The sequence below is a fragment of the Syngnathus floridae genome, chromosome 5 (assembly GCF_059516105.1).
Source record: "Syngnathus floridae isolate MCC-2025c chromosome 5, RoL_Sflo_1.0, whole genome shotgun sequence".
In the NCBI taxonomy this organism is placed as follows: domain Eukaryota; kingdom Metazoa; phylum Chordata; class Actinopteri; order Syngnathiformes; family Syngnathidae; genus Syngnathus; species Syngnathus floridae.
Genome location: NC_142417.1, coordinates 1,075,938 through 1,102,482, shown reverse-complemented (window position 1 = coordinate 1,102,482; position 26,545 = coordinate 1,075,938). Strand labels below are relative to the sequence as shown.

Here is a 26,545-nt window from a genome sequence, read left to right as displayed (position 1 = left end):
GGTGTAACGCGCGCCGAGCAAGTGCATATTATATGGACAGGGGAGCGCGGGAAATTCAGTGGCCGAAATGCATTAACGTCACATGTCATTACTATTTGGCGCCAAAAAGCCTCGTCCGCTGCCACTAGACTCGTGAGGATGGCGGGCTGGGTGGGGGGGGGCTATTGTCGTGAGGCCGAAATGCATTAACGTCATATGGCCGGGCGGCCATTATTATTTAGCGCCAAAAAGCCTCGTCCGCTGCTACTAGACTCGTGAGGATGGCGGTCTATGGGCTGGTGGGTGTCGTGAGTGATTATTTCGCCCAGTTGGACCAAGAAAGCCGCAAGACATACATTGAAAAGTTGGAAAAAAATATAAAAAAATAAAAATATAATCTGCTGTGGAAACCAAGTAAGAATGCCACCAGCTCAAGCGCAGCAGGAACTGGGACAGCAAGCGTTTGGTCCTCTACTAAGGTCAGTCACATATCCAGACATTTACAACTATTTGATAGATTGTTCAAATCCATATACCAAGGCAGACCATAGTGGTAGGTTAAAAAAAACATATTGGGTCACAACGATCTCCGTTTGGGTTATTTCTTGAATTATTGCTGTACATTTATGCAAATCCAGGATCAAATCCTGTCTGCCTGCAGCAACATATCTTGTCGGATGCGAGAAAGGCAGGTTGTGCTTGACAGTCAAAAAGGAATTGCGACGACATACGTATATGCCAAGATTATTGCTGTAGTCATTAATTGTTGCTTGAAAGGGGATTAGGATTACCACCACTACTATAGAACACTCCCAACACCTGTCCCTCCTTAGATCTAACCACATTACATTTATGTTTTTTCGTATTTCGGTATCAGTTCAAGTTGGCAAAATAAGAGGCTGATTTATTCAAATGAATCATCGTCGCTGGAAATGATTCAATATGTGCCACATTCAAATGGGTGATATATTATTCCCTTGGGGAGAGGCAAAGATGGAGGTTTTATTTGTGCCGTTTTTATCAGCGCGTCAAGCGGAAAGGCTGAGCTTGTTCTCCGTGAATGGACGAGCCCTTGAACCATAAACCTGTACCTCCTCTGATAACACTTTCTGCATTGTGATTATAAATGCCATTCTCCGTAATGTCCTCTGTGACAGCACTAAATGGAACAACACGCACAAAATGATTTGTCAGATGTTTTGGATTATTTTTTTTTTTAAATATATCTTTTGGGGGGATTTTAACACTAACACTAAAGCTTGTCAGTCCGGCATGCACTATGCATTTATACAAGACATATTGGGGGACTTCAAAAAATATTTTTTAGATCTATTATTTCATTTTCTTTTTACACCTGAGGGTTTTCTATTTGTGTTATTCACAAGCTTTAAAAAAAATAATTGTCAGCGTATGAATGGACAACTTGCAGGATGCCATGATTTATTATTCTATTGGTGTATAAATGGCAACAGGTGATGAGTTTGATCTCCAACTTTTTTTTGTTGTTGTTTTTAAATGTGAATTTGTTCAATCAAGGGTCCCACTGCCGTCTGTTTGCAGCGTCCGCTAAGAGTGTTCCCTGAATTACTCAGAGCCCAAGTGATGACATGGCCCTGATTGTCAGACGGGTGGGCTGGTGACACTGGAACACAGACGGTGCTTGTCTGTTTGAAAGATTCTCTTTCAAGCTTCCAAGCAGTCCGAACGTCTCCCCAACACCCAGCTTCGCCCACTGAAACGAGACTCTTCCATACTGGAAAACTCCGGCCCTGTCAACTGGCAGTCTGGACTCTGTTCAGCTGACACAAGATGCCGCCCCCCCCCCCCTTCCCGTCCTAATAATCACTCGAGTTTGCCACCCCATGTAGATGCCTTTTGGTCGGCATCCATGGATGGCGTCAATAGCATCTTCCTACACAACAGTGACTGCGCGGAGGGCACTAGCAAATGTGGGAATAATTTACACTTTCTCACTGTACTACCATCAGCAACCATAATTAATCATGATAGAAAAAATGTGGAAGCCATCTTGGCTGGTGAAACACACAGTGCCTGTGAACAGCCCCTGACGCCTTGAACCGCTCCGAGGGCCAAACACAAATGGGTGTCAAGAGGACGCAGAACTCAACTCGCAGCAAAATTTGGACTGCGCCACGATGTGCAAATTCTTCCAACTGATAGTCAGGTCGAAATTATGGCACAGTTCAACTTATACCTGATATGAGTCCAAAATAGCTTTAATGAACTCAGAATTTCACTTAATTCATCTTGTATAAATATCAGCAGTGGGGAACAAAAACAATAAAGAAAACTAGTTGTCTAGTTAAAATGTGTTGCACGTAAAAAATTATAACCTAAATATAGGTATTAAAAACAAACAGTTCTTAAATGTTAAACAAAAACCGCTGACCCTAAAAGTTAAATACAACCGAACTGATTCTTTCACAGACCACTAGAGGGAGCCCATGTACCACTCGTCATTCAGGTTGCAGGTGAGCTGGATCTCATTCCAGCTGACTTTGGGCAAATATAGCCAAGCGAAAAGTCTTAAATTAATCTAACAGGCACATTTTGGGGAATTTGTGAGGAAACTGAAGCACACAGAAAAACTCCACAGAGAAAATGCCATACATGGCTCACAGGCCGTACGTTTTATAACATTAATAAGTTTGTATGACAACTTTCTTTCTAAAGTCATTGTTGCTTTTGAAAGAAGAAAAAAAAAATAGATGTTGATGGAACAGCACACTTTGACTTCATAACATGCTGCTTGCTTGACAGCGTAATTATGGACATGAGTCCAAAACATTATAATTTTCCCTGTTTGAATGTACTGCGTCCTGATCAGCATAACTACCAATACATGTCAAAAAATATGTCGGCCTCATTTAGCATGGCGGGATATGAAATTCACATTGCCACTTGAGTACCTGTTAGTGGCGTTTACCGTGCTGGAGCGTGTGCAAGGTATTTGCCGGGGATTCGCTTTCGCGGCAGTGAGTAGGTGTGTAAAGCATCCACCGGAAAGTGGCGGAAGCCACAGCTAGCAAGATGGCATCCAGGGTGACTAATAAGCTTAACATGAGCACGGCTGTGGTGAAAGAAGTCGTCAGTGTTGAGAGAAATGCAGAAATTGTTCCCGAGGCCTTATACTAATTCCCCTCCCCTCCCCTCCCTCCCTCCCTAAAAAAGCTTCAATCACACTGTGAGGCATCTTAACGTTAGCTATGCCAGCGCTACTCAGAATGCACAAACAGACGGAATTTGTCAAAGTAGTCCGATACTCAACTTTAGATCCACAGTGATATAATTGATTTATTTTTTTTCCGACCATGTCAACGCGTTGTGAGTATGAGTGATTGAATGATTCGTGATTCCTCTTGAACCACCGCCTCCTCCGAATTCACCGCTACGCTCGGCTAATATAGCGCGAGGGAGTCTATTGGCTCTTGTTTTGGGCCCCACGTTATAGCTTTTATGTCAACACGTGGCTTTCCCTTGACCATGTGGCTCTTCCAAAGTGTGGATTTATAAGCCACTTCACACTCCGCTCCTGTGTAGGAGGCAGGCTGAGTTTAAAAATAGGCAGGATTGTAGGTAGCGAGCGAGCCGTGCCGCACGAGGCACTTAAGGAACATGCTGATGTTTGTTCTCGTTGCGTACGAGTTGTGTCAATACTCGGGTTTAAGAGGATCGGATCCCATATTGACAATCATTTAGTCGAAGCGATGATCAATTAGCATGATCTTTTGCGGCAGAGAAATGCCATTGCTTCAATTTCAAGCCAAGTACAAAAGCGTTCTTAATGAAAACGAGGAGCGTCTCACCCGTAAGGTGACTGAGTGACCTCTTCCATTTCCGTTTCATCTTTTGCCGATCCGGCCCCATTTTTTGATCGGGATTCAATTACCGCTGCCTGTTTGACCCGTATGACCAGAACCACCAGGATTAACTCCATCTTGTGACCTCTGCTCTTGCTACCGTCTCCAAAATCAGACGGCAGATCGAGAGCGGCGCCTTGAGATGCTAACGTAGTACGAGTTTTCGAGATACATCGTATGACATACCGTATGACCGTCCGGTGTTTTTACGTCGTTTTTTTTTCAGTACGAAGAGATCGATCTTTCAGCCTCGCTCTAAGCTGCATCAGATGCTTGTTAAGCCTCGGCTGTGTCTTAATCACAACACAGATACCTGTTAATTACCAAACAAGTTCAAATGTTTTTGAGTCTTAAACTGGGATTTCGTTGCCGAGCTCCGGGTCGAGCGGTGTGCGTACGGTTAACCATTAAACGAAACGCCGCTGGGTCCGACGTCGACGAGGAGGGAGGATGAAGCAACGGGTGTATTAATAGGCAGCTACACGGACGACACTGTTTGCTGTCGGATCGGGGATAAAGCGTGAACTTGTAAACTCGCAGAGGGGCTTCCTCCATCCCTCTCCTCGTCTCGCTGCCTCGCTATTGCTCTTCGCGGTGTCATCAGTTGGCAGAACCGGGCTCGATAGCAGAGGCCGTTCTATGAGGGTAGCGATTAGACAACTCTCTGATTCTCATCCCCAGCAGAGTTCACTCAAAGGTAAGCGAGGGGTTTACATCCGGAGATACTTTGCGCTTTGTTCTTTTTTTGTAGTTATTAGTGGCGTCGGGTCATTACGGTGTAGCAATAAAGGCTGCAAAACCAAGAACATATTGATCATCCAGTAGAATACGGTGCAACCTTCAGTCAAAAGCCACAAAAGAAATTCCAGAGAGTTCAAACCGCCATGTGTGAAGATGAGCCATACGTCGTGGTCAGAACGGATTAACGGCATTGACATTGGTTTCAATGGGATGAGATGATTTGACATGACTGTTTGTTATACATTAGTTGTTCTCTATATGCTATACTTGTGTGATGGATCCTAAGGTGAAAAAAAGTGGACGATGGAAACATTTTTGAATCATTTTAATCATAATTTGCATTTAAATGTGAAATACATTTCACTTGGAAGAAGTTGAAAGTGAACCATTGGTTCCACTTGAATAAAGGTTCCACTGTATTTCTGAGTCAGTTTCACACCTTCGAGCTCTCAAAAGTGCCTCATAGGGATATTTTTAAGTGATTTAGAGTCGAGAATTTAAGCTTGATAACGGGATAATGGTGCATCCCGGAGGTGATTAATATGCTTTATTTGCTCATACGCACAAATCCTCATTTTTTTTCACCATGCGAGCTTCTTCTATATGCGGAAGCATATCCTTCACGTTCTTAGGCAAACCTTGGCTCTTACGGGATATGTTTTAGCTGAAATTTTTTTCCAGCCAGCTGGTAACTTTATGTGGCGGTCCCCCAAGTTGCATCATTGTGTTCCCAGGTCAGTTGTCGCCAATTATGCTTGACAAGGGCGAGGGGCGCGATACACACCCTGGACTGGTTGGCGGCCAGTTGTAGGATATAAACAAACTAACATTCACATTATGGGCAATTTAGTCCTCAGTTGACCTCATACGCCAGAAATAGAATACGTGTGCCTTTACAATGTTGATTTGTCATGAGTAACAATAGTGACAGCAAATGGAGTTCCACGATGTATTCGTATTTATTTTTTAAAGTCTGCCCTTGCTCGTACAGTACCCACCTCTGTGGCGCAAACATATTTGGAGACAACGTTGAGTTGGTTTGAGCCCTGTTATATTATTTCAGATGGCAAAGCATGCATCTGTTTTTCCCTGGAGTCTTTCACACATATCAGTGCGCAATTAATGTGGATTTTGACAGATGGAGAGGAAAAAAAAAATGTCCTCGTGTAAGAGAGAGAAGGGTACATGCCACAATGTGTGAAGAGCAAGCACGGAGGGATCCTCTCTTATACTTTCGCCGCCCGTGCCAGATGGACCGGGCGAAATTCTAACAGGTAGAAATTCAACAGCCTAACGTGCCCAGAAAGCATCAGGAATTAGTTGTCAAAACAATTCCAAGTGTTCTAAATTTAGCTTGAAGAAACACCTTGTCTCCATCCATGATGAATGTTCATCAACTATGCTATACATGGGCATTTCTTTGAATGATAATTGTGACCGGGAGTCATGTTTAATTCAAAGTGTGTGTTATGAACACATCAGACTTCCAAAAAAATAAGTCCATTATCACTTTGCCTGGTAGCGAACGTGTACAAATGAGGATTACAGAACTGGTGAGAAGGCAACAGGTCATGGTTGGTAAGCCGCCCGGGGGGGTCACTCATATGGAGTCACTTTTGACAGGCTGTGGAGGAGGCTCCATTGTTGCCCGTCTGTCTGCATGGTACCTGCAGGCGCTATCGTTGAGACGACGGTATTATCCTATTATTAGGCTTAGTTGTTTACGCTTATTACCGCTTGTCAGGTAGGCAGAGAATCCGTCTCAAAATGAGCATCTTGGGGAAAAAAAAAATGCTCCACTGCTATTTGAGCACAGGCTACTACATTGGATTTGGATTAATTCTGAGAATGCCTCCATAGAACACAACAAACGGGGAATTTAACTTCTTGTTGACACAAACAGATCTTTTTTTTTCCAGAGCATCATTGAGAGAAGCAGCCGCGATTAATATATCGGTTTCCTAGAGGAAGTGAACATTTTATAAAAAAAAAAACTATCATATGGTCTGGCAGCTTTTGGGCGTAGGACCAGAGATGACAAATGTGCTCTTGCAATAATTCAATCTGTTCGCATAAGTCTGTAACTTTTAGGGACAGACAGAATGAAAATGTTCCGGCAATTAGGCCGCCAAATCAGCGTCCAATAAGTGTGATCAAGTGTCAGTTGAGATGCTGCTTTTCTCACTTTATCCAATGACAGATTGAGGGGTATTAAGATAGTTGGGAAGTGGCAGGAAGTTAACTGTGATCATTCGAACGACAAGGATTTGGCTTTATCAGATTTGGAATTGGCGGAACAGTTTGGTTGCCAAGCTGAGCGATGCCAAGTTTGGGAAGACGGCGCAACCTCTAAAGCAAAATGCCTCAAAAGTGGAACAATTTGGAGCGTCACCCTGAAAAACATATCTTCTGCGGCTTTTTTCGTTTGTTTTTGGTCGAGGGTGTCGGTGTTGACAAAGAAAAAAAGTGTAACTAAGGATTGGGCAAGTACCAATACGAATTTCTACGTATCGGATACTTACGACGGCAGCCCATACCAGTCACCGAAACTAAGGCGCCAATTTGTGGGAGTAACCAAAACTGATGTGACAAGTGTAAACTCAGCCCAAGAGTAAATCGGGAAATCACATTGGTATTATTCTCTCATCAAAGAACGTATTCATTTCAAATGGAAGTAACTTTTAATCTGAAATATATTACTTTTTGGAAGTAACTTGCCCAATGCACGATGATGATCAAACGGCGCTTTTGTTGTTCGCAGGCTGAGAAGTACCTTCTGATGATGGTTGATCCTGACGCTCCAAGTCACGTTTCACCAACTATGGCTCACTGGAGGCACTGGCTGGTCACAGATGTTGAGGTAATTTTTTTTTTTTGGGGAGTTCTCACACTTTGATCACGTGATCGGACATTTAGTGATTTATTTATTTAGTGTTTTGATCATCCCCCCGACTCGCATTTGAATACGCGCCGGGGCCGAAAAATGACGAATGGTCCCGAGGCCCAACTTGGTGAAAAGAGGATGCCAAGTTGCGAACAAATTTCGGTTCGGTGTATCCGCGGCAATAAACGCCTGTGACAAAAGTGTGGGAGTAAGTCTTTCTAAATGGCTGTGAAGTTTGCAAGGGCCTGTCAGCAACAATTTCCCTCTCGCTGCACACGGCCTGAGACGTGTCAACGCAGGCGTGCGAGACTGCGATTGAGGAAAGCGGCATGCGAGGCGCACACTCGTTCTCCCGTAGAGCTCCTCCACTACCCCCCCCCCCCCTCCAGTGGAGAGATTTTGGCACAGTGTCCTCCCTTCATCTGTTCCCCCAGGCAGAACTGCTCCCCCGATGATCCACACTTCTCCATATTTTACACCCCCAAAAATGGGCACGGCTCCGATCCCCTTTTTCCTCTTCCTATTTCGCTCCTTTCTTAGTATACATTTGTTTTTGTGTCTTCACATTGCAAATGCGTGTTGAGTTGCTGATTCCGTCCAATATTTGTAGACTTTTTTCTTTTCTTAAATCCTAAGCGAACCGGGAGACGATCAACTCCATAGATTAAGACGAGTGGTCTGAAAAGCAAGACGCACAAAGGCGCTTGGGCTGCTCTCATTCCGCTTCAGACGCCGTCGCTCCACGCTAAATATATGCATCATTGATTCAAAAAATCCAAATGTAACGCATCGGGGATATGTTATTTGTTGCCATTCGGCTTCAATAGCGCGCTTATGATTTATAGAGCTGCGCTTGTGCTTGATTTGAAGCCTGCAAATAATAACCTTGGCTCATTTATGGACACAAAAATATGCGTGTTTTACTCAAATGAAAATAAGCGTCACCTTGGCTATTAGCTTAAGCACGTGCAACTAAACAAAGTGCCCAGACAGACGAGAGCAACGTGGTCTTTCTAACAATTGACTCCCGTGTCACTTGTGTGGGTGTTGACCCGCGCTGCCCATGCGGGGCTCGGCCACTTTGACGGCGCGCTTTTCCTCATGGTGACTGCTGTTTGGTCAGGAAGGTTAATGAGCCTTTTGAGTGATGCTAACCACTAGTGGGAGGTGTTTAATTGACCAGTGTCACTCTGTGACATCACACAACATCAGGTTTGGCATGTAACCCCCCCCCCCCCCCCACCCCCTCGTCCCTCCACCAAAGTGTGCACGGGATTCTATTTCACACTGATGGCTCTCTTAATAAATAAGTCAAGCCAAGAAAGATAGATACAGCATTATGTCAAGATCATGTTGTATGAAAAAAAATATATATATATTATCCACTGGTAGTAAAAATGAGCATTTAGCTAATTCAGGTGTCTTTGCTTTTTTTTTTTTTTTTTTAAATAAATTATATTATCCACTGAAAATGAGCATTTAGCTAATTCAGGTTTCTTTACTTTTTACTTTTTTTTTTTTAAATAACAAAATTGAATTGCTTTTGTTACCTGCATTCTACAGTAGATACATTCATCAGTCCAAGGTCACATCATCTTGCAGTACTTTGTAGATGTTGCCATAATTAATCGCTATTCCTTATCCATAGCTCCAGTTATGAAGGGTAAAGATTTTCTTAATTCAGCCCGCTACGAATTGAGGTCAGGCTTACCTGAACAACAGGCCCTCATTAGAGGCAAAGGGAGCAGAACAAGGACAATGGGTTTACCTGGCTCTGACTTCATGCTCACCTTGAAAGTTAAAATAAAAGGAACAGCATCATTTTTGCAAACATAAAGACTCTACGCTGGTACGTGTAACGTCGAAGCGCATTAACTTGGATATTGAAAAGCTTTCTCAGTAAATGGAGTGATGGATGTTGTCAAAGCCATTTCAAATGCAGAGTACATATTTTCACCATCAATTTATGGTTAATTACCAAAATAAGCATCAACAGATTGTCTTGCTCTCTTAAGCGAGAAATCCAGATTGTCGAACCCCCCCCCCCACTCCCCCTCACTGGCCTTCCAGACTCTAAATCAATGCAGATGTTCCAGCATGTCTCACAGCGATAATTACTCTAACAAGTAAATCATTAGTTTCGGAATAGACGCAGCTTATGCGCACGTACAGAACTTGGTGTTACTCGGTCTTGTTAATACTCTCCTGATCATTTCAGCGGCTTGTGAGTCAAAACTGATGCAATATGAACTGCGCTTCACTTAATGCTCTTTCTCGCTCCAAGGTGTTCATTATCGCTGTCAAATCCTCTTTAAGAAGGATGTGGAGCCTGAGGTTTTTCATGGATTTCAAGTTAGCATTAGGATAATGACTCAAATTTATGCAAGCGAGCTCCCCACCCCACACCACCCCACCTCCCTGTTAATTTTTTTGGGCAAAATAATTCCTCGACAATTCAATTGAATTCACTTCTCACCGGCTGTAGCACTTTGTCTTTGTGGCTGTTTGAAGACAGCTGGACAGTTTCATGGCGAAGCATGCTGTGCTCATTAATATGGTGGGTGCATGAGGGAGGGATATGCATGCTTTAACATGCATCTCTCTTGTATGGGCTCCCGGGGGAGCGACAGAGCCTGTGTTCTGCTGCTGGTCAGGCAAACAGTGAAGTATTGTGATTGTCTCAGACCAGCTGGCTTGGTGTTTGGGAATTGTGAGGCCTGCAGAGATCATCTGCTCCACACCTCAAGATGTCCTTAAAATGCAAACTATTAGGCGTGGATCCTAGTGTTGCTATTTTATTCACCATTTTGCGACGTGGCGCAAAATCAAATCGATCACGGAGATTTTTACGTATCGCTCACCGGGACCTTTGTAGTCGAACACAAGTGATGATGGATGATTTCCAAGTGGCTCTAATTTTGAAAAAAAAAAAAAAATTCCCTCCCCGAGCAAATCATGGAAAATGAATTAATCCTCAATGACTATTTGAGCAATCGCATTCATTTTGTCTTAAGGTCTGCTCGCTTAATGCTAACATAGAGCGAAGCTAGCATCAATGTCTCTGTAATTATAAAACGTTTACATTGACACACAAATAATGGTGAGCAGTGCTGCCACCTAGTGGCATTAGCATGATTAAACGTATGTCACAGCGAGTTATGTTTTGTGTTCTAGGGTTATCATCACACTTTTGCTATTTGCCATCTTTGGTGCCATGTTGTGGTGGTATCGCAACAAAAAGCAAGCCTAGTATAACATCATGTAGCCTATCTGTATTCTACTCCATGCCAGATTTGATTTTTGGCTTTCGGAGGTGGCAAACAGTCAAAGTATAGAGCGAGCTACGCCTTTTTTTTTGTTTCAAATCTTTTGCGGAGACATGAAACGACATCAGAGTATGAAGACAACCTGAGCGTTGTACTTTACCGTGTAATTATCCCCAAGTTTATTTGACGGACAGCAGTCTCCCCATAAGGTAGCCAAAAACAACGAAGCCATTGTGAGAACAAAGAGCCAATGATATTATTCATAATTAAACTCTTATTGTGCATTCAGCACGATATTTCCATTTTTCGTTGCCGATTCCCCCACCAAGCGGCTTTGCCACTTTGCACCTGGCGCTGGGAACATCTGCGCGGCGTCAAGAGCGCTGCCTGGCTGCGCAGATCGGTGCAGGTAGAGGAGCACGCCGTCGCCCGGCTAATGATGAGAGTGTCTGCCCTCTCAAGCTGCTGCTTCACGCTACTCGTACGCCCAGGGAAACAGATTTACAAAACATATGCGCTGTGTTTTTAATCCAGTTGAGCACTTCATTTCCCGGCAAACACAAATAACCTTACGGGACATCCATATATTATCACAAGGGGGTGGGCGCGAAGGAATTGAACAATTTTCTTTTTTTTTTTAATTTGTTTCTTCCAAAGTTGCCAAATATGCTCCTAACCGATGTGTACTGTTTGCTTGTGTGTACTTTTGTAAACTTTGTTACACCGCAGCGCAACTTATATTGTACATGATGATTTCAATCTAAGGCACAGGTGTCAAACCCGAGGCCCGGGGGCCAGATACGGCCCACTAGATGATTTTATGCGGCCCGCAAAGACAAATTGTGCATCCGATTCACGTGTCGATACTAAAATGACAAATTGTCTTCACTTTGAAAAAATAGAGATTTCGCTAGCAATTTTTAGGACCATTCTTCTTTTGAACAGTTTTTACTCGTCTGTGATTTGAAAACTTGTTGTATGAGGTGTTTCTTTGGCTTGACAGTCATAGTTTGACACAAGTGATCTATCGTTTTTTGTCGTGTAATGACAAAAAAAAGACAGTGTATATATAAAAAGTCTTCACCCCCTCAAAAAAACCAATACATTGAAAGTGATCCTGCAAGATTTGCAGCAGTAATCATTTTTCCACTCAAATTTTGGTCCGTTTCCAAATGGTATGACCATTGGGATGTTAAAAGTTCCCCTGATGAACATGGACAACAATCGTCCTTAACATAGCAGGCCCAGCTGGAGATGCTTAACAGCCGCTCGTGGCCCTCGTCCTATTGTCAGCTGCAGCCAAACTCCAGTAAATGTCAGAGGTGCTACCACGTGAAGTTCATTATTCTCTCACTCAGCCCTCCAATGCTTGATGAGCACACTGCTGATGAACCGCATGGGGAAAAAAAGAAGTCAAATAAATCACCAAACGGAAATATTAAAATGTGCTCGAATCTCCACCAAAGACATCCTTCCCCAACCTTCTTTACTGCCCCACCTAGAACTTGTCCCGGGGCCCCTCTTACACTTAACTCATTCACGACGTCCATTTGAACTGGGACGGCAGTAAATGAGTTAATAACAAACACGTTTCTCTCTAGTGTGGGCTGACGCTCTCACTGTTCTCCGCCACCTAAAGGGAGAATTACATAAGAATCCTGCGCTCAATTGTCAGCTCCATCCTCTGTCCACACACAAATACTGTCGATTCTCTTGAAGTGGACTTTGTTCAGATTCCGTTCAGACATTTAAAGCCAAAAAGATTGCGTCGCTATATGAAAAAATGTCTATGCTTGCCATCCTGGTTCTATCCAGATGACTCCAAGAAAACCAGGACAACCTCAAAAGCCCTCTTGGAAGGCTTCTGTCACACTCGATGTATATATTTGTTATTTTTAGAGCAAATTGGACGTGCTCCATGCAAATGCAGTTAAACGCCGGTCGCTCGGCGCACATAAAGACACTTCTCTTAATATGAGCCCCTTTTCTTCACACCCACGAGCATTGTGCATCAAATCCTGTTTTTTTTTTCCTGAAACGATTTCCAGTCGCAGCAGCCGCAGACAATGTTCCCCCTCACAAGCTGTCGTCTTTGTCGTATGCCCCCCACCCCAGCCCTCCCCACCCCGAGTCAAAAGCAGTATCTCTCTCTGGCGCTGGGCCCTGGATAGGATTTGATATTTCAAGGTGGAGTACGTGTTTGTCAATCGCTGCTTACCTTTCCACTTGTAACTTGTCTTTTTTGACATGGAAGAAAAAAAAAATCCCTGCATGGGATCCGGAGGGGCGTACACGAGCACAAATGTCACCGTTAGTGGGGGGTCGTCTAGGCCGTGGCGTCCACTTAGTTGTGTCTTTCCGAGTACGTTGAAGGGGAGTGAGGCATGCTGATAAAAACAACTCACTAATAATTATGCTCTCCTAGAATAGCACTTATGTAAGTATATGGCGTGCTTGCCAGTTAATAATTGTACACAAAAAACAAAGATTTGACAAAGGACCTCACACAGCCAATGTACGTATTTTGGCATTGTAATTAAATATGACAGCTATGAATGGCAACGTTGGCACATGTTAGAGCGGCCTGTCTCGTTTCAAAAGTTAGGAACTGAGTCATTCCGAACGTGCGCTATGATTGGATTTTTAATGTTTTGATCCTTGAGGATTAAATTGATTGTCTGATTTGATTGGTTATCAATCCAACCGAAGTAGCCGATCGGTCGCTTTGGGTTATTTTTGACTTGGGATGTTCGATAGCACTTTTTCAGACCGATACCGGTACGAGTAGTCAATTCATGAGTCGACACCGATACCACAAGTACTTTTGATCCAATGTCATTGTTTTACAATCCCCTGTGTGTATCCCCAAATGGCAATTTTCTATCCTTCTCATTTCTAGCTTCTGATGGTAAAATGATCACGAAATGTACCGATAAGAGATAAGGCAGGTATCGGCCCTGATAGTTGGTATCGGTACCCAACTGTTTTTCGGTGTTGGAAACAGCTTTTGATTTAACGCTGGCAATTATACAACTGTGCGCTATTTATGAATAATGAGCGTCGTACTCTTGCTGGGTTTTTTTTTTTCCTGCGTATTTGCTCAGTTTATTGATGTGCTGTTGGACTAACAACCATACATCTTCTGAGACCTCTGATCTACGCTATTGACCGTTATCATCGCCAAGAGGTTTGTTGCAATGTGGTATTTTTATGCTACACTTGCTGGAAGAAACCTGTTTACATTCCAGGGTGATGTATAGTTCACTTGGCTCTGTGGCGTATTCCGCCGCGCTGTATAGATTTCTTTCAGCTAACGAAATTAAAAAGACAGCAGCGTGTGTGTGTGTGTGTGTGTCTGTGTGTCTGTGTGTGTGTGTGTGTGTGTGTGTGTGTGCCTTCCAGCAACACGATTTGCCTGCGAGTTCACGATATGGGTTGAGAGGGGAGTTCCTTTGGGGGGGGGGGATTAAATAGCTCTCTCTTTCTCTTCCTTCCCTCCTCCGTCGTTATAGTACACAAAGTGCTTGCAGGTCTATGCGGTGTTCTCACTGCATGTTTGCCATACTGCTGCTCACAGGTAACAATAAGCCAAGGTCAAAGGTTAAGAGGGATTGCCGAGCATTCTCCGGCAAATATTATGCGCGCGGGCGAGACGAAGCGGCACTCGTTGTAGTTGCCCTGGGAGAGAGGAGAGATCGGGCTGGGCAGGTATGCAAGGTTAGGACAGTTTCCCCTTTTTGTACTTTTGCAGAAAACTCCAATTTAACACAAGTTACAACCTAATCACCTAAAAATAAAAACGTGGATACTAAAATGATATATAATGTGCAGTTTTCGTTTAAAATAAAATATTATAAAGGTCCACAATTTCCATAGATTAAGAGAAGCAGGTCACTTTACATTTTGCAGTATACGCCCCCCCCCCCCATAGGAATAAATAATAAAGACGCATTTTGGCCTGAAATGTTCCACGCAAACAATTATGCACTTAGTTTCTTCCAGCAAATGCATTCCACGTGATTGTTTTTGCCTCGCAGCGAAAGCACCCGAAAAGACTAAAAACCTTTCATTTGGGAAAAGGCCGCTATTGGTCACCGTCAATAAAAGCATAAAAGCATTTATTTCCCACGTTTGTCAAATTAACAGCATACTCCATCTCCCATAGGACTTGCAAGGTTCATTAACCTTTCTGTGAAGTGGGACAGGTTTCCAGCGGTTAGCATAACCTCTGTCTCGCTCCTGCCTCAATTATAATACAAGAATTAAGCACGCGGCCATTCAAAACAGTAATGCCGCCTCTTAAATCCCTTTGTGGCAGCTCTCGCTCGTTAATGACTAAAGACACTGAATGAACTGTGCCGATCGGCGGAGGAGAGAAACAAATGAAATGGCAGCTCTTAACTGGAGGGATGGATGACTTTACTCTCAATGCGGCTGACTGGATAAACATCGTTTCTAATCATCAAACTAGAGTTAAATATAAAACAGGAAAGATATTCCTGTGAGTAACGCTGATTTGAGCAAATATGCTGAAATTTAAATAACCTCAATTGTTTTTGTTTTTAAATATAAATTCCTCCACCCGTCACGTGGTTTCCGCACTTTTGGCCCGCCCGCAAATCCAAAGTCAAAAGAATATACTGACCTTGGGCAAACTTGAGCGGTCAATTACACGCCTGTTGATCACTTTTAATGTCTCAATAATTACATTATTATCCCCCTCCTCCGCATTCTCTGGCTTCTTTTTTTGTCCTCCTCCTCCCCCGTAGTTTAGCCCACAAAAGTCATTTAATTTGTGTCACCGTTCTTTAAAGATCTATGCCATTAATAGCCCTCATTTTCACTCCCACCACGTCGATCGAAAACGGAAATCGTCGCAAGTGGATCTTTTAAAACAATGTCAAAAAGTTTTGGCTGTTGTCGATTTTGCATCTCCATCAAAGCCTTATCATGTTACTGCTTGTTGTTGTAGGCTGGTACGAGCTAAGATTTATTTATTTTTTTTTCCGTGCCACCCCCGTCAGTGGGAAGTCCTATGCCGGGGGTTGATTTTGAAGAGGGGAGGGGGCCGGTGCATGTCGGTGTCTTGTTTACATGTTGGCCCGCTGGAGCTTCGGGTGGGCCGTGTGGGCAGCTTTGTTCAGAATCCAGGATTCCCTTCAAGTGAGTCATCCGCCCCCCCCCCCGCCCTCAACGCCAAGCCACCGTTACCTTGGGAACTCAAGCTCGGGCTTCCCCTCCGCTGTAATAAAGTAGAGCCTCATCAGCATCCATACTGTCATTAGCTCTCGTGTTGGATGAGATTAGTTTTATTAGCGTACGCTCATTTTTGGCCTAACGGGGCAGCGCAGGCCAATCTGCTCTCTGAGGATTAAATGACCAGACCGGCACGGCCATTTTGCCAAGGCGCATTTGTAATGTATGCAAATGAGACAGAATAGATGAGGGCGATAATAGCTCTGGGTGGCTAGTTTCTTCAACTAGTGATTGGACTAATAATGGGCTTCGCCGCTAATGAGCTGGCGCCAAAGACGAGCTCCGTCGCGGTGTGTCAGGTGATGTCGCCCGAGTTCACTTAGTAACCGGACTGTTTATGTTTCCAGTCAGTTCATTAGCGTCGCCAAATGAGTTCCTTCGCTAAAGCCATTAGTCGGACTGGCAATCGTTAAATGGGTTAATTTGTTGATGCATCGATGCAGATCCGGAATGACTCACCCACTGGTTTTCACCCACCCTTGACTGGGGCCAATTCACCCTGCTTAGTTGATGGCCATTTAGTCCGCTTCACCACATGAAAGCTAATTAGGTGGCGTTTCCACAACGCACCAGATAACATGACGGGCAACCCGTAGAGAGAGGCCAACATTCGAGAATACTGATTTCTCATTTGCGGAGGGTAGAAAAAAAAATGTATTTAAGGGAACTGACAGCATTTTATGTCGTTAAGTGTGATTTTCTCTGAATTTTAATAAGCATAAATGCTCCAAATGGCATTTATAGGTTAACGTAGTCTGCCACTGGAAAATGCAAATAAACGCTATTGGCAACTATTTTTTGATTTGGTGGAGACAGAAAAGTGGATGTTGGGTTCACGATTGTTTTTTTTTTTTTTGGTCCCCAAAGCATATATTGTCCTAGGGAGATGCTGCGTTGTTACGATCTTTCAACTATATTTTTGCTAGTTCGGTTCGCCACGTACGGCGTTGTCCAAAAGACTCGCAAGCTTGAGGTACTTGTCAGTAATGGATGGTTAAATTAGCCTGAGACCGATCCAGTTTCAGTCAAGTGGCAGATTCCACTCCAGTTTCGGTTTCGACTCCAAACATTAGCATTAGCAGGCGTCAGCACGCGGCGGCGAGGCCTCCGCCACGGCAACTCTTTGCAAAGTGTACGTAAACGCTGAGTTTTCCCCGTCGCTTTCAATTCGCCACCAGCCTGCAAATGAATGAGCGCCGAGGCGAAGACGAAGCAGGCGCAATCGCAAGCACTTGGCTTGAGTGGAATTGGCGGGGTTGGCGGGAGGCAGGCTACAAGTCCAGCCTCAGAAATAGAGCTGTGAACACCATCTGTCATGCTCTCTCTCCCCGTCTGTTAGCCTGACTGCGAGCGAGCGAGCGAGCGAGCGAACGAGAGAACGAGGCGCTCCGAGCCGCGCTTTAGACGGATGTGGGTGCTGATTATCGTAGGTGTGGGCTTGCGCGGGGTGGGTGTGCATGGGAGGGAGGGGAGAAGCAAGAGGTGGATGCATGAGTAATTCACGTTGACAAAGGGAAGTACTCACCCACACAAGAGGAGAAGAGGGAAAAAAAGGGATGTTGGGCTAGCGCTCGGGTATTCCTGGTGAAACCGCAACGCCCGCCGACTTCTTCTGCCGGACGTTATACGCATACTTGACTCAAAGCATTGCTCATCTGACCAACAGAGTCAATGAAATGTGGACTTGGTGGACATCACCAAGTTTTCAGCTGTATCATGATAAAACCTGTCAATAAGTTCCCTTGCTTTTGGAAATTGGATGTTGCTTTAAAGCCGCAACTTCCAAAGTCAAATTATTCCTATGCATTTTTTTTTTTTTTTTTAAATAGGCTATCTATCATTTTAATTGTTCTATTTCCCGTATTTGTCAGATTCCTCCCGCCTACACTGGCTCTGAGTTAAGTATTCCCCGATGAGAGGGTGCACGGCAGCGTCACATTGTGTGTTTTTCTTATTTCAAAGCAATATATACACGATATGCTTTCTTGGAGCCGTGAAGCACGTTGAGGACTTTCAACACCCCCAAAGTTATGTTCTTGGCGCTTTGTTTGGACTCTGCTAACATAACAATGGCCCAAAGTTTTTTTTTTTTTTAATTATATAAACTCAGCTTTTTTCCCAAATGCCCAACACACCCATCACACAGTCTACTGTAACTTTTTTCTTCTTCTAACATTTAACAACTCAATAAGAAGCTTTCAATCAATGAGCAGTCAACTTTTTTCCGTGCGATCTGCATCCCGCCCCCGCACGACAGTCCCCTGAGGTGGGCCACCCACTATGTGAGAATGTCCTGTAGATGAGTGTGAGCATCGCTCCCCGGTGAGCGTCCCTGAACTGTCATAACTGTCCTAAAAATGATTAAAAAAAAAATAAAAAATCCCTCGAGTCGCGCTAAATTGCAACTGTTCTGCTGTTGTTTTAACGACGATACATAGTATAAGAGTCGAATTATCACGGCACGGTGAGAACAAAGCCGCACGCGCAAATGTTGACTACCTGTTGCCACGGCAACGGGCTCGCATCCTGCAGGCCTCGGGACTCTTGCTCGTTCTAAATAAAGCTTTTTGTTCTCGCTGATCACTGGATGAAATGATGAAAATTCTCCCCGCAGAAAGGACTCTTCAGAAACGCACGGGTAGTAGCGATTGCGTTCACAATGGCGCCGTGCACTTGATATTTAGCACGCTAGCGCAGGAACAGGATTATTGACACAATGACTACGCCACATCACGCAATAATTCTTATTTTTTTTAAAAGCCCTCACTTGTATAATCCTTGGTAAATCTTCTCCGATGGACAACAAAAGAGCGAGCCGGCATTTATGTAATTGACAAATGCGTTTGAAGAGATTCAAATGGTCTTTGCGATCGTGCCATTTTTAAAGAGATCCATGACCATGCAGCATGCCTGTCATCCCAATTTTTCCGGCTCTTAATGGGGTCTTGGAGTGCCCACGTGGAGCGCCTTTGAGGGCCGTAGCAAGCTAACCACCAACTGGCAACCTCCCAAGTGATTTCCTCACTGGCATTCATCACTTTTCGAAAGATCATCTGGGTCAACGCTATTCTCATGGTTTGACTGCTGTTCTCATTTAGCTTTTGAGCCGATGAGGTTGGTTGGGTAAAGCCCATTCACTCCGCATGCCCTCGGTGAGCGGCCTTTCACTGCGTTGCGTCACAGTACCTCAGTCACCCTGCGGGGGGAGCCTGCGCGTGGAGAGACAGGCGACTCTGGCAGGTGCTGCTGAGACGAGATACCCACCCCGCGCCGCTGACGGGGACTTCCGTGTTTACTTCAAGTGGTTTTGGGGCCATTTCACAGACAACATATTTAGCCCTTTTCCTCCCACTCGAGGATGCGAGCGAGCGAGCAGCCAAGCCTATTAAACAAACGTTCCTGTGAGCAATTTGCATGGCGCGCAGCATCTGTGCGCTGGCCCGGGATGAGCCAGTTGAACTTGACATGTGCATAATGATTTTGCGGCTGTGCATATGACATCTGATGAAGATGCAACCTGCTGTTACAAACACATTTATTTTCCCTTATATGAATTGATTAGGTGCAGCATTTTAATTGATGACAAATGCACTACTGTGCAACAGTCTTGGGCAAGCGATAGATTTGTTCATGGAAATGCTATCGTGATCATGGCTGCGTATATAAAATCTACACACCCCCTGCTGTTTTTATGATGTGTTGTAATTGTTTTTCAAAACCGTGTTAGCTTTGGGGCTATTTTTCTTCAGCTGGAACTGTAGCCTCAGTCAAGATGGAAATAATTAGGAATACTTCTAAATTCCAGTCAGTGTTGGCACAAAAATCTTCAGGATTCTGCTAGAAAGGGGAAAAAAGTCATTAAAAGCCTATTAGAAACATTGAACACTGCTAACCAACATGTTTTTGGTTTTTTTTGAATAGGGAAGTTCACTGAAGAATGGAGACTTAAGAGGGCTCACAATCACTGGTAAGCATATTTTTATTTTTTAAATATTTGTGTATGTATTATATTTTTTTAAACTCATTTACAGTCAATGAGAGGTGGGGGGGGACATGTCTTAGTTGACTCAATTTGCAGTGACGATCATGTAGTTTGAGCTTAAACTTGCCTCATTGTTATAATCGCATTTATCACCGTGTGTGACTGCATTCATCAGCCATCGCTCCGCTAATTCCTTTGTTTTGCTCCCCCCGCCCGCCCGCCCCCTCCCAATGCAGAGTACGCTCCTCCAACTCCACCACGGCATAGCGGTTTTCACCGCTACCAGTTCCTGTTGTTCAAGCAATCGCAGGACGTGCCGCCCCTCGGGTCGCAGACGTCAAGAGGTAATGATTCTCAGAGGTCACCGCCCCTCTGACCCCTAAAACCTCATCCATCATACGAGGGCTAATCAACGCGACTGCCAACACGTTGTTGAATCAGCAATAAAAGCAAACACGGAAAGCACATAATGTAACATTTCTATACGTTTACGGCCTACTGGAAATGATAGTGGTCATCCTGGATGTACCCAAAGAGATGAAAAAAAGAAAGTCTATTGAATTTAAAAGCCAAATAAGTTTTATGTGAAAAAAGTACTTTCAAACTAGCGGCGCCAAAATGTTGAGACGGAAAATAATGTGAATGTTCAAGGATGCAGTGCATCTACTTGTCCACAAGAGGCGCTATTGATTTACTCAACTAGTTGGTGGAAGATTCAGCGAGACAATTTGTTACGTACATTTAATGTTGCATCAATATTGTGTGCCAAGGGTGGTCAGATTTGAAGTTACAATGACATTTTCGGTCAGAACAAATTCACTTTTGAATTTACTTTACAAACTATCATTTCATTTGGTTAAAAAAAAAGTACCTTTGAAAATTTGGAAGTCAATGATTGGTAACATGATGCGTGTGTTTGAAAAGAGCTGTTATTTGAATTCTTTTATCATGTTGAGGTTCTTGTACTTGTTGTCCCCCAAAGGTGGGTCTGTGCGGGCGGGATACACAGAAGCCCACGATCAGGCGTGTCTGGCTGTCTGTTGTGCTCGGGTTCCGGCCGATGATGTGAGGGCGGTTTGAGTCATGAATGAGTGCAGCTGCCACTCTCTGCTGTTTTGGAGCTTTGACACCTACGTCACTAATCAATGCCGGCACGCTGTTTGTTTGATGTGTGTGAAGGGTTTGAAAGGAGCAGAAGATTCTTCAAGTATTCACAACGTCAAACATGGTTAATATCGAGAAATCTTAGCATGAATAATCACCTGCTGTTGTTTTATGATTTTTGCGCAAACAGAAGAATGCATTTTCAGGCCCCCCCCCCCCCCCTTTCTCATTATGAAGCTTCTGAACCCACCCATGTTTACTCGTCTGGATTGCTGTAATTGACCCGGATGACTTCCTCTCCTCAGCAAAGTCTTCTTGCTGTCAAAAAGAAATCAAATTACAAATTTTACTCATAAAACATTTTGTATCAGTTGTTGAAATGGCCATTTTTACTGGTATTGTATTTTTAAGATCATTATTTTTATTTATTATTATAAATTATTTTTATTTTATTTCTTATTTCATATTATATTTTAATATTAATATCAATTAATCAAATTAATATTATAACATTATTTTATTTATTATTATTATTATGCGCAATGGTTCTGAGAATCAACTTGGGAATAATTGATGAATTGGAAGTGGTCCTGTTAGCTTCGTTTTTGGCAGAAACAGAGGGTCTCGGGTAATTGATGACGACACGATGTCCATGCCTACTTGTCTGCTGCCGCGCTTTGGTCGTCTGAGGAGGACTTTTGTCTGGCACCTGCTGCAATTGGACTGGCCTCCGCTTGGCTTTGACAAGGTTATCCCTGCACACGCGCACACGCACACACACGAGCGGAGGGAATCCCATGTCTCCCCACCTCCTCCGTTAAGTATGTTCACTTATTAGCGTCTGTCCTCCCTCCCATGTGCAGCGACACAGAGAGCATTTGTCAGGCCCGTGACATTAATTGATGTGATTTACAATGGGAGAGCATTTAGTCGTGGGTGGGTGGGAGACTCCTAATGATCATTTTCCACTTCCAGCAGCGCAGTCGTTGACTCAATTTGATTGCAAACATGTTGTCCCTTGTTTGCTTTTCATCTGGGGCAACGTCTTTAGTTAATGGGGGGGAGGAACGGTGGGAGTCTCCTGTGTCTCCTGCGTTCAACTTATAAATATGGGTCAGTGACCTGATGGAGATAGTTGAAAGAGGGGGGTCTCTTGGCTCCAGGAAGAGATGATGGGGGAATCCCCCGTGCCAGGGTAGGGGGGGCGGCCATTGGGCATCGTGGCCCTCGCGATGCTTGTTAGCCACTTTGGCAAGCGCCACCGGGTTTGCAAAGGGATGTGATGCGGGGGGGGGGGGGGGTTCTGTCTTCTCATCTTTCGGGGGCCCGGCATCGACGTCATTGGCTGAAAGTGAAGGTTAAAAATGATAACAATCTCAATTCCTTGTTCCCAAAATGTGAACCTGATGATCATACGGCGCCAATGACAGTGTAGCGGCGGGCGGGCGGGCGGCTTGAATGGTGTTGCTCATCTTGCCTTCTCGAGCCCACACTGCCAGCTCAGCACACTCCACAGTAATTGAAGCCATTTGCAATGTTGCACTGCGGTAATGGGCAGATCCATGTCTACCACCCACCCACGGCCTCTACCATTAATCAGAGCGCCACAGCCAGAATTTTGGGCTTCTGCGGCAGAGAGCACTTTGACGCTTTACCTTCTTCTTTTATTTGTTTATTTATATGTGTATATATGTGTGTATATATGTGTGTGTGTATATATATATATATATATATATATATATATATATATATATATATATATATATATATATATATATATATATATATATATATATATGTATATATTTGTATATGTGTATATATATGTATATGTACTATATATATGTATGTATGTGACTTCCTGGTCAGACTGTCATTTGGAATGGAGATTTTGAATATTTGGGAGTTAAATGAGGGGGAGAGAAAAAAAAAGTGTGACCAAAGCGTGAGCTAGACAAAAGCGGAGGCAGCAGGAAGACGCTCACATCACCTTTCATGTCCGCCACTATCTGTCCTTTCCGTGAGCGTTGAGATGGGAGCGGTGGAAACATGTTCTCCGCACTCCAAACACACGGCAGCCTATTTTAAGATGGCTCGTAGCAGCCGGTGATAACGCAAGCGATACTGAAAGTTCCGATGGATAGCCAAGCCGGGTTTTGTCATCCCGCCGCAATGGTGGACGCACGTCAACGCGTTTGTGCATGTCAATAGAGTCCAATCTGCCACTTGACTCATGAACCGGCATCAAGTGACAGGAGTACGCTTCTTGCCTCCCCCCTTCCCTCCCCACCTGATATTGTCTTCAGAGGGTGAGGGGCCTTGTTCCACACCTGCGGGGGTGGCGCATTATCTGGCGTGGAAGGCCGTGGCCCACCTTTCAGGCAGGTCGCTGGACTCCATTGCCCTCACATGATGATCGGAGCCCTTTCTGTCAGATCATCGTATTCACTCTGAGTGACAGAGCGGCCATTTTTCCTTTATTTCTTATGCTCCACCTGTAGTATTCATTGTAATTTGTATCAACGGCCGTAATAATTGATCATTAAAGATCGTCGCCCGCCTTCAACACACCTCCAATACGAACGGACGGACGGCCGCGGGTGAATCTTTCCCAGATGTCCTTTGTGATGCCGGCGGCGGACGTGGAGCGCGTCTCCCTCCCTGATGGCGAAAACAGCCGCAAACGGCGGAGGCAACAAAAGAGCTGGTCCGCAGTAACGTTCGGATCCGAGGCAGAGCCCGACTCAACTGTGAAACTATTCTCTCTACAGATTTGGAGCGCTTCAATCGTTGGCTCGCGTTGTATAAGATTCTTTTCCAGTACTGTCCAGCTGTTTTTTTAATTATTCCAAATGGAACTAGTGGAATGTCAACGATTTCCTGGATTCGGACAGGATTTTCTTTTATGTACAGCAGAACACATGAAGATGCTCTCGCATAGTTATTTAGCTCTCTCGCTCGCGTTGTGTAGCAGAATGGCAAGTGTGGATTTTTTTCGGTTAAGGGAAAAGGCAAACTGTGCTGGGAATTTTAGGTTGTCCAAAATCTTAAGCCGTGATATTGTCATAGCAGCCGGATTCGCCGTCTGGTGTTTGTTTAAAAGGAGAGGGAAAGGGGGAAGAAAAAAAAAAAAAAAAAAGTGCAGGCGACTGAATCATATCATCTTGCGTTGCCACCTCCATCATTACTGCAACATGTTTTATTTTCAGCAGTGTGTGTGACTCACAGCTCACTTAGGCCTTAAACATCGACGGAGCGCTCATGACAAATACAGCAGGGATTGCAACGCTTGCCTCGTAGTGGATGTTTGCGTAACAATCCGACCGCAGTCCGTTCCGTTGCATTTGGTCGTCTTGCAAAATCACATTTCCCATTGGGATTATTATTACAATTTTTGATTTTTTTTGAAACGCAAAGACACCAAAGGCTAAGCTACGGAATCAGTTCTGCTCAGTCACTTAAAAGCAAAAAAAAAAAGAAGTACTTGGACACCACGGAAGTTTTTATTGCTTGAATCGGCATTCTTCTTCTTCTCTTCCCGAAAAAGAGAAACCGAAATGAAACACAGCGAGTTGAAATGAGGTCTCCGTGTCACAAATTTGGACGATATCACGAGATTTTTCATTCAAGATGAAATGATCTAGCCGGAGATGTAAATATATACTATATATATATATATTTTTTATGTTTGTGTCTTTCTGTCAGGTCGATGGGATGTGGCGTCCTTCATCCTTGCTCACGCTCTGGGATCTCCTGTGGCCAGCGTGCAGTTTCTCACGCAAAACTACCAAGACTAAAGATCTCCTGAAAGTTGGAATTAATTACAGATGCACAATTGTTTTGGCGCTTATCACATCTGTTTATCTTAATGTATTGTTTCCTCTTTGTGTTTTCCCTCTTGCATGCATTTCGACGATCACATGACGCTGTTGCGTGAGATTTTTGGAAAATAGGCTTTCACCTCACCGGGGGGGGGGATTTCTTATTAGTTTCCGAACTCTGTCGATGAGAAAAGGAAAAGGGCCTCTGATATCGCAAGCCGGTGTGGAAAGAGTCGCTTCTAAATCAGGGGTGGAAACACGTCAGGGCCCAAAATAGGAAGTAGGAGGTGAAACTGAGACCGCAGCACAACCGGATGCTGCTGCAGTGGAACTAAAAGTGACATGATGGCAAGGTGGGTGGGGGGCGCTTGGTGGTTTACAATTTATTTGGTGAAGGGGACTTACCGTGTGTTGTGTTTTTGTTTGCATTTTTCCACTGACCCGTCAGCTCGATTGGAAACAACTTCCAGAGAAAATCTCGCCCGTCCAAACACGTCCTTGACTTTGACTCCATGAACCCGTTTTGAACTTTGGAGACTTGCATAAGAGACCCACCTGGCAGGTCAACTTTTCAACCCTTCCACTCGCGGGTACTTTTCCGACTTCTTTGTAGCGGGCGGGTCGGAGTAAAGTATTGGTTTCTAACCAGCACCTCTCCTCTGGGATGGGCTTGTATCAATAGCCCAGATTTCTCAATCTCCATCAAGGACTTTGATGTTGTGGTGATCAATCCTTTGATTAACCCCAGTTTGGTGTCTCCTCAGTGGTCCAGGCAGGAGTAGGTAATGTTCCTTTGGTGGATAAGCCAGCCTTGGTAAAGCCCCAGCGTGCCCTTCTGATGAACCCTCCGAGAGCATTGATCAATTTTGTTTGCTTCCTGGACTTTGCGGTCCAAAGCCCCGCAAACAAAACAAAACAACTCTTTAGTATCCATCACGTGGAACGTCGCTCTCCACCTTGATGTTACCTATCAAATATTTTCACAGTTGGCATGCAGGCTATAAATCCACACACTCATTGTGTAACGTGCCAAGTGGAAGAGAATTATCACCCCCCCCCCTTAAAAAAAAAACCACCTACTTGGAATGCATAAGCTATTCAACCCTTTGCCAAGATTTTGACTTGAAAAATCAAAACGGCGCTTTTGCTTCCATTCATATCTCGACGCCCGGGCTGCCAGAAACTACTGGATTTGTCACTGTTTTATTTTTACTCCGAACGTCAAGAGCATTGACAGCTGTCATTCGTCGACCCCGGAGAATACGGCAAACGTATTCAATACCTTCTTAATGTATTCAAATTTTGATTAATTCAAATGAATGAGTTTAATCAATTCCGTTGCCTAACCGAGACAAAAAGTGATCTAATAAGCGCAACGGCTTTTCTCCCTCACCGTTGAAGAAGTGGCTTGATTTCACTGGAGGATTGGAAACATAAATGCGACGTAAACACGCTTTATTATGACGCCGTGTCTCGCTGAGCAATGACCTGTATTGACTGCAGCGTGGGATCGCGACGTTGCCTTTGAGGGAAAGTCACGAACGCATCTTTGCTTTAATCAACATTAAACACTGCATAATGCAACGCCGGCTTGGACTTGTTCTGTTCTGTCATCCAAACTCACCTTGAGG

The 26,545-nt window shown here is 44.2% G+C and overlaps 1 protein-coding gene across 1 annotated transcript in view; it reads left to right on the top strand.

Moving 5' to 3' along the window:
* The window catches only part of pebp4 (phosphatidylethanolamine binding protein 4), a 40,007-nt gene extending 13,509 nt beyond the window's left edge, over positions 1-26,498 (top strand). Inside the window, exons 4-7 of the mRNA XM_088375828.1 lie at positions 7,363-7,461; positions 19,929-19,974; positions 20,226-20,333; positions 24,799-26,498. Coding sequence (XP_088231954.1) covers positions 7,363-7,461; positions 19,929-19,974; positions 20,226-20,333; positions 24,799-24,890 — 345 coding nt within the window. The 3' untranslated portion in view covers positions 24,891-26,498. The remainder of the gene's footprint in view (positions 1-7,362; positions 7,462-19,928; positions 19,975-20,225; positions 20,334-24,798) is intronic.
* The last annotated feature ends 47 nt before the right edge of the window (positions 26,499-26,545 follow it).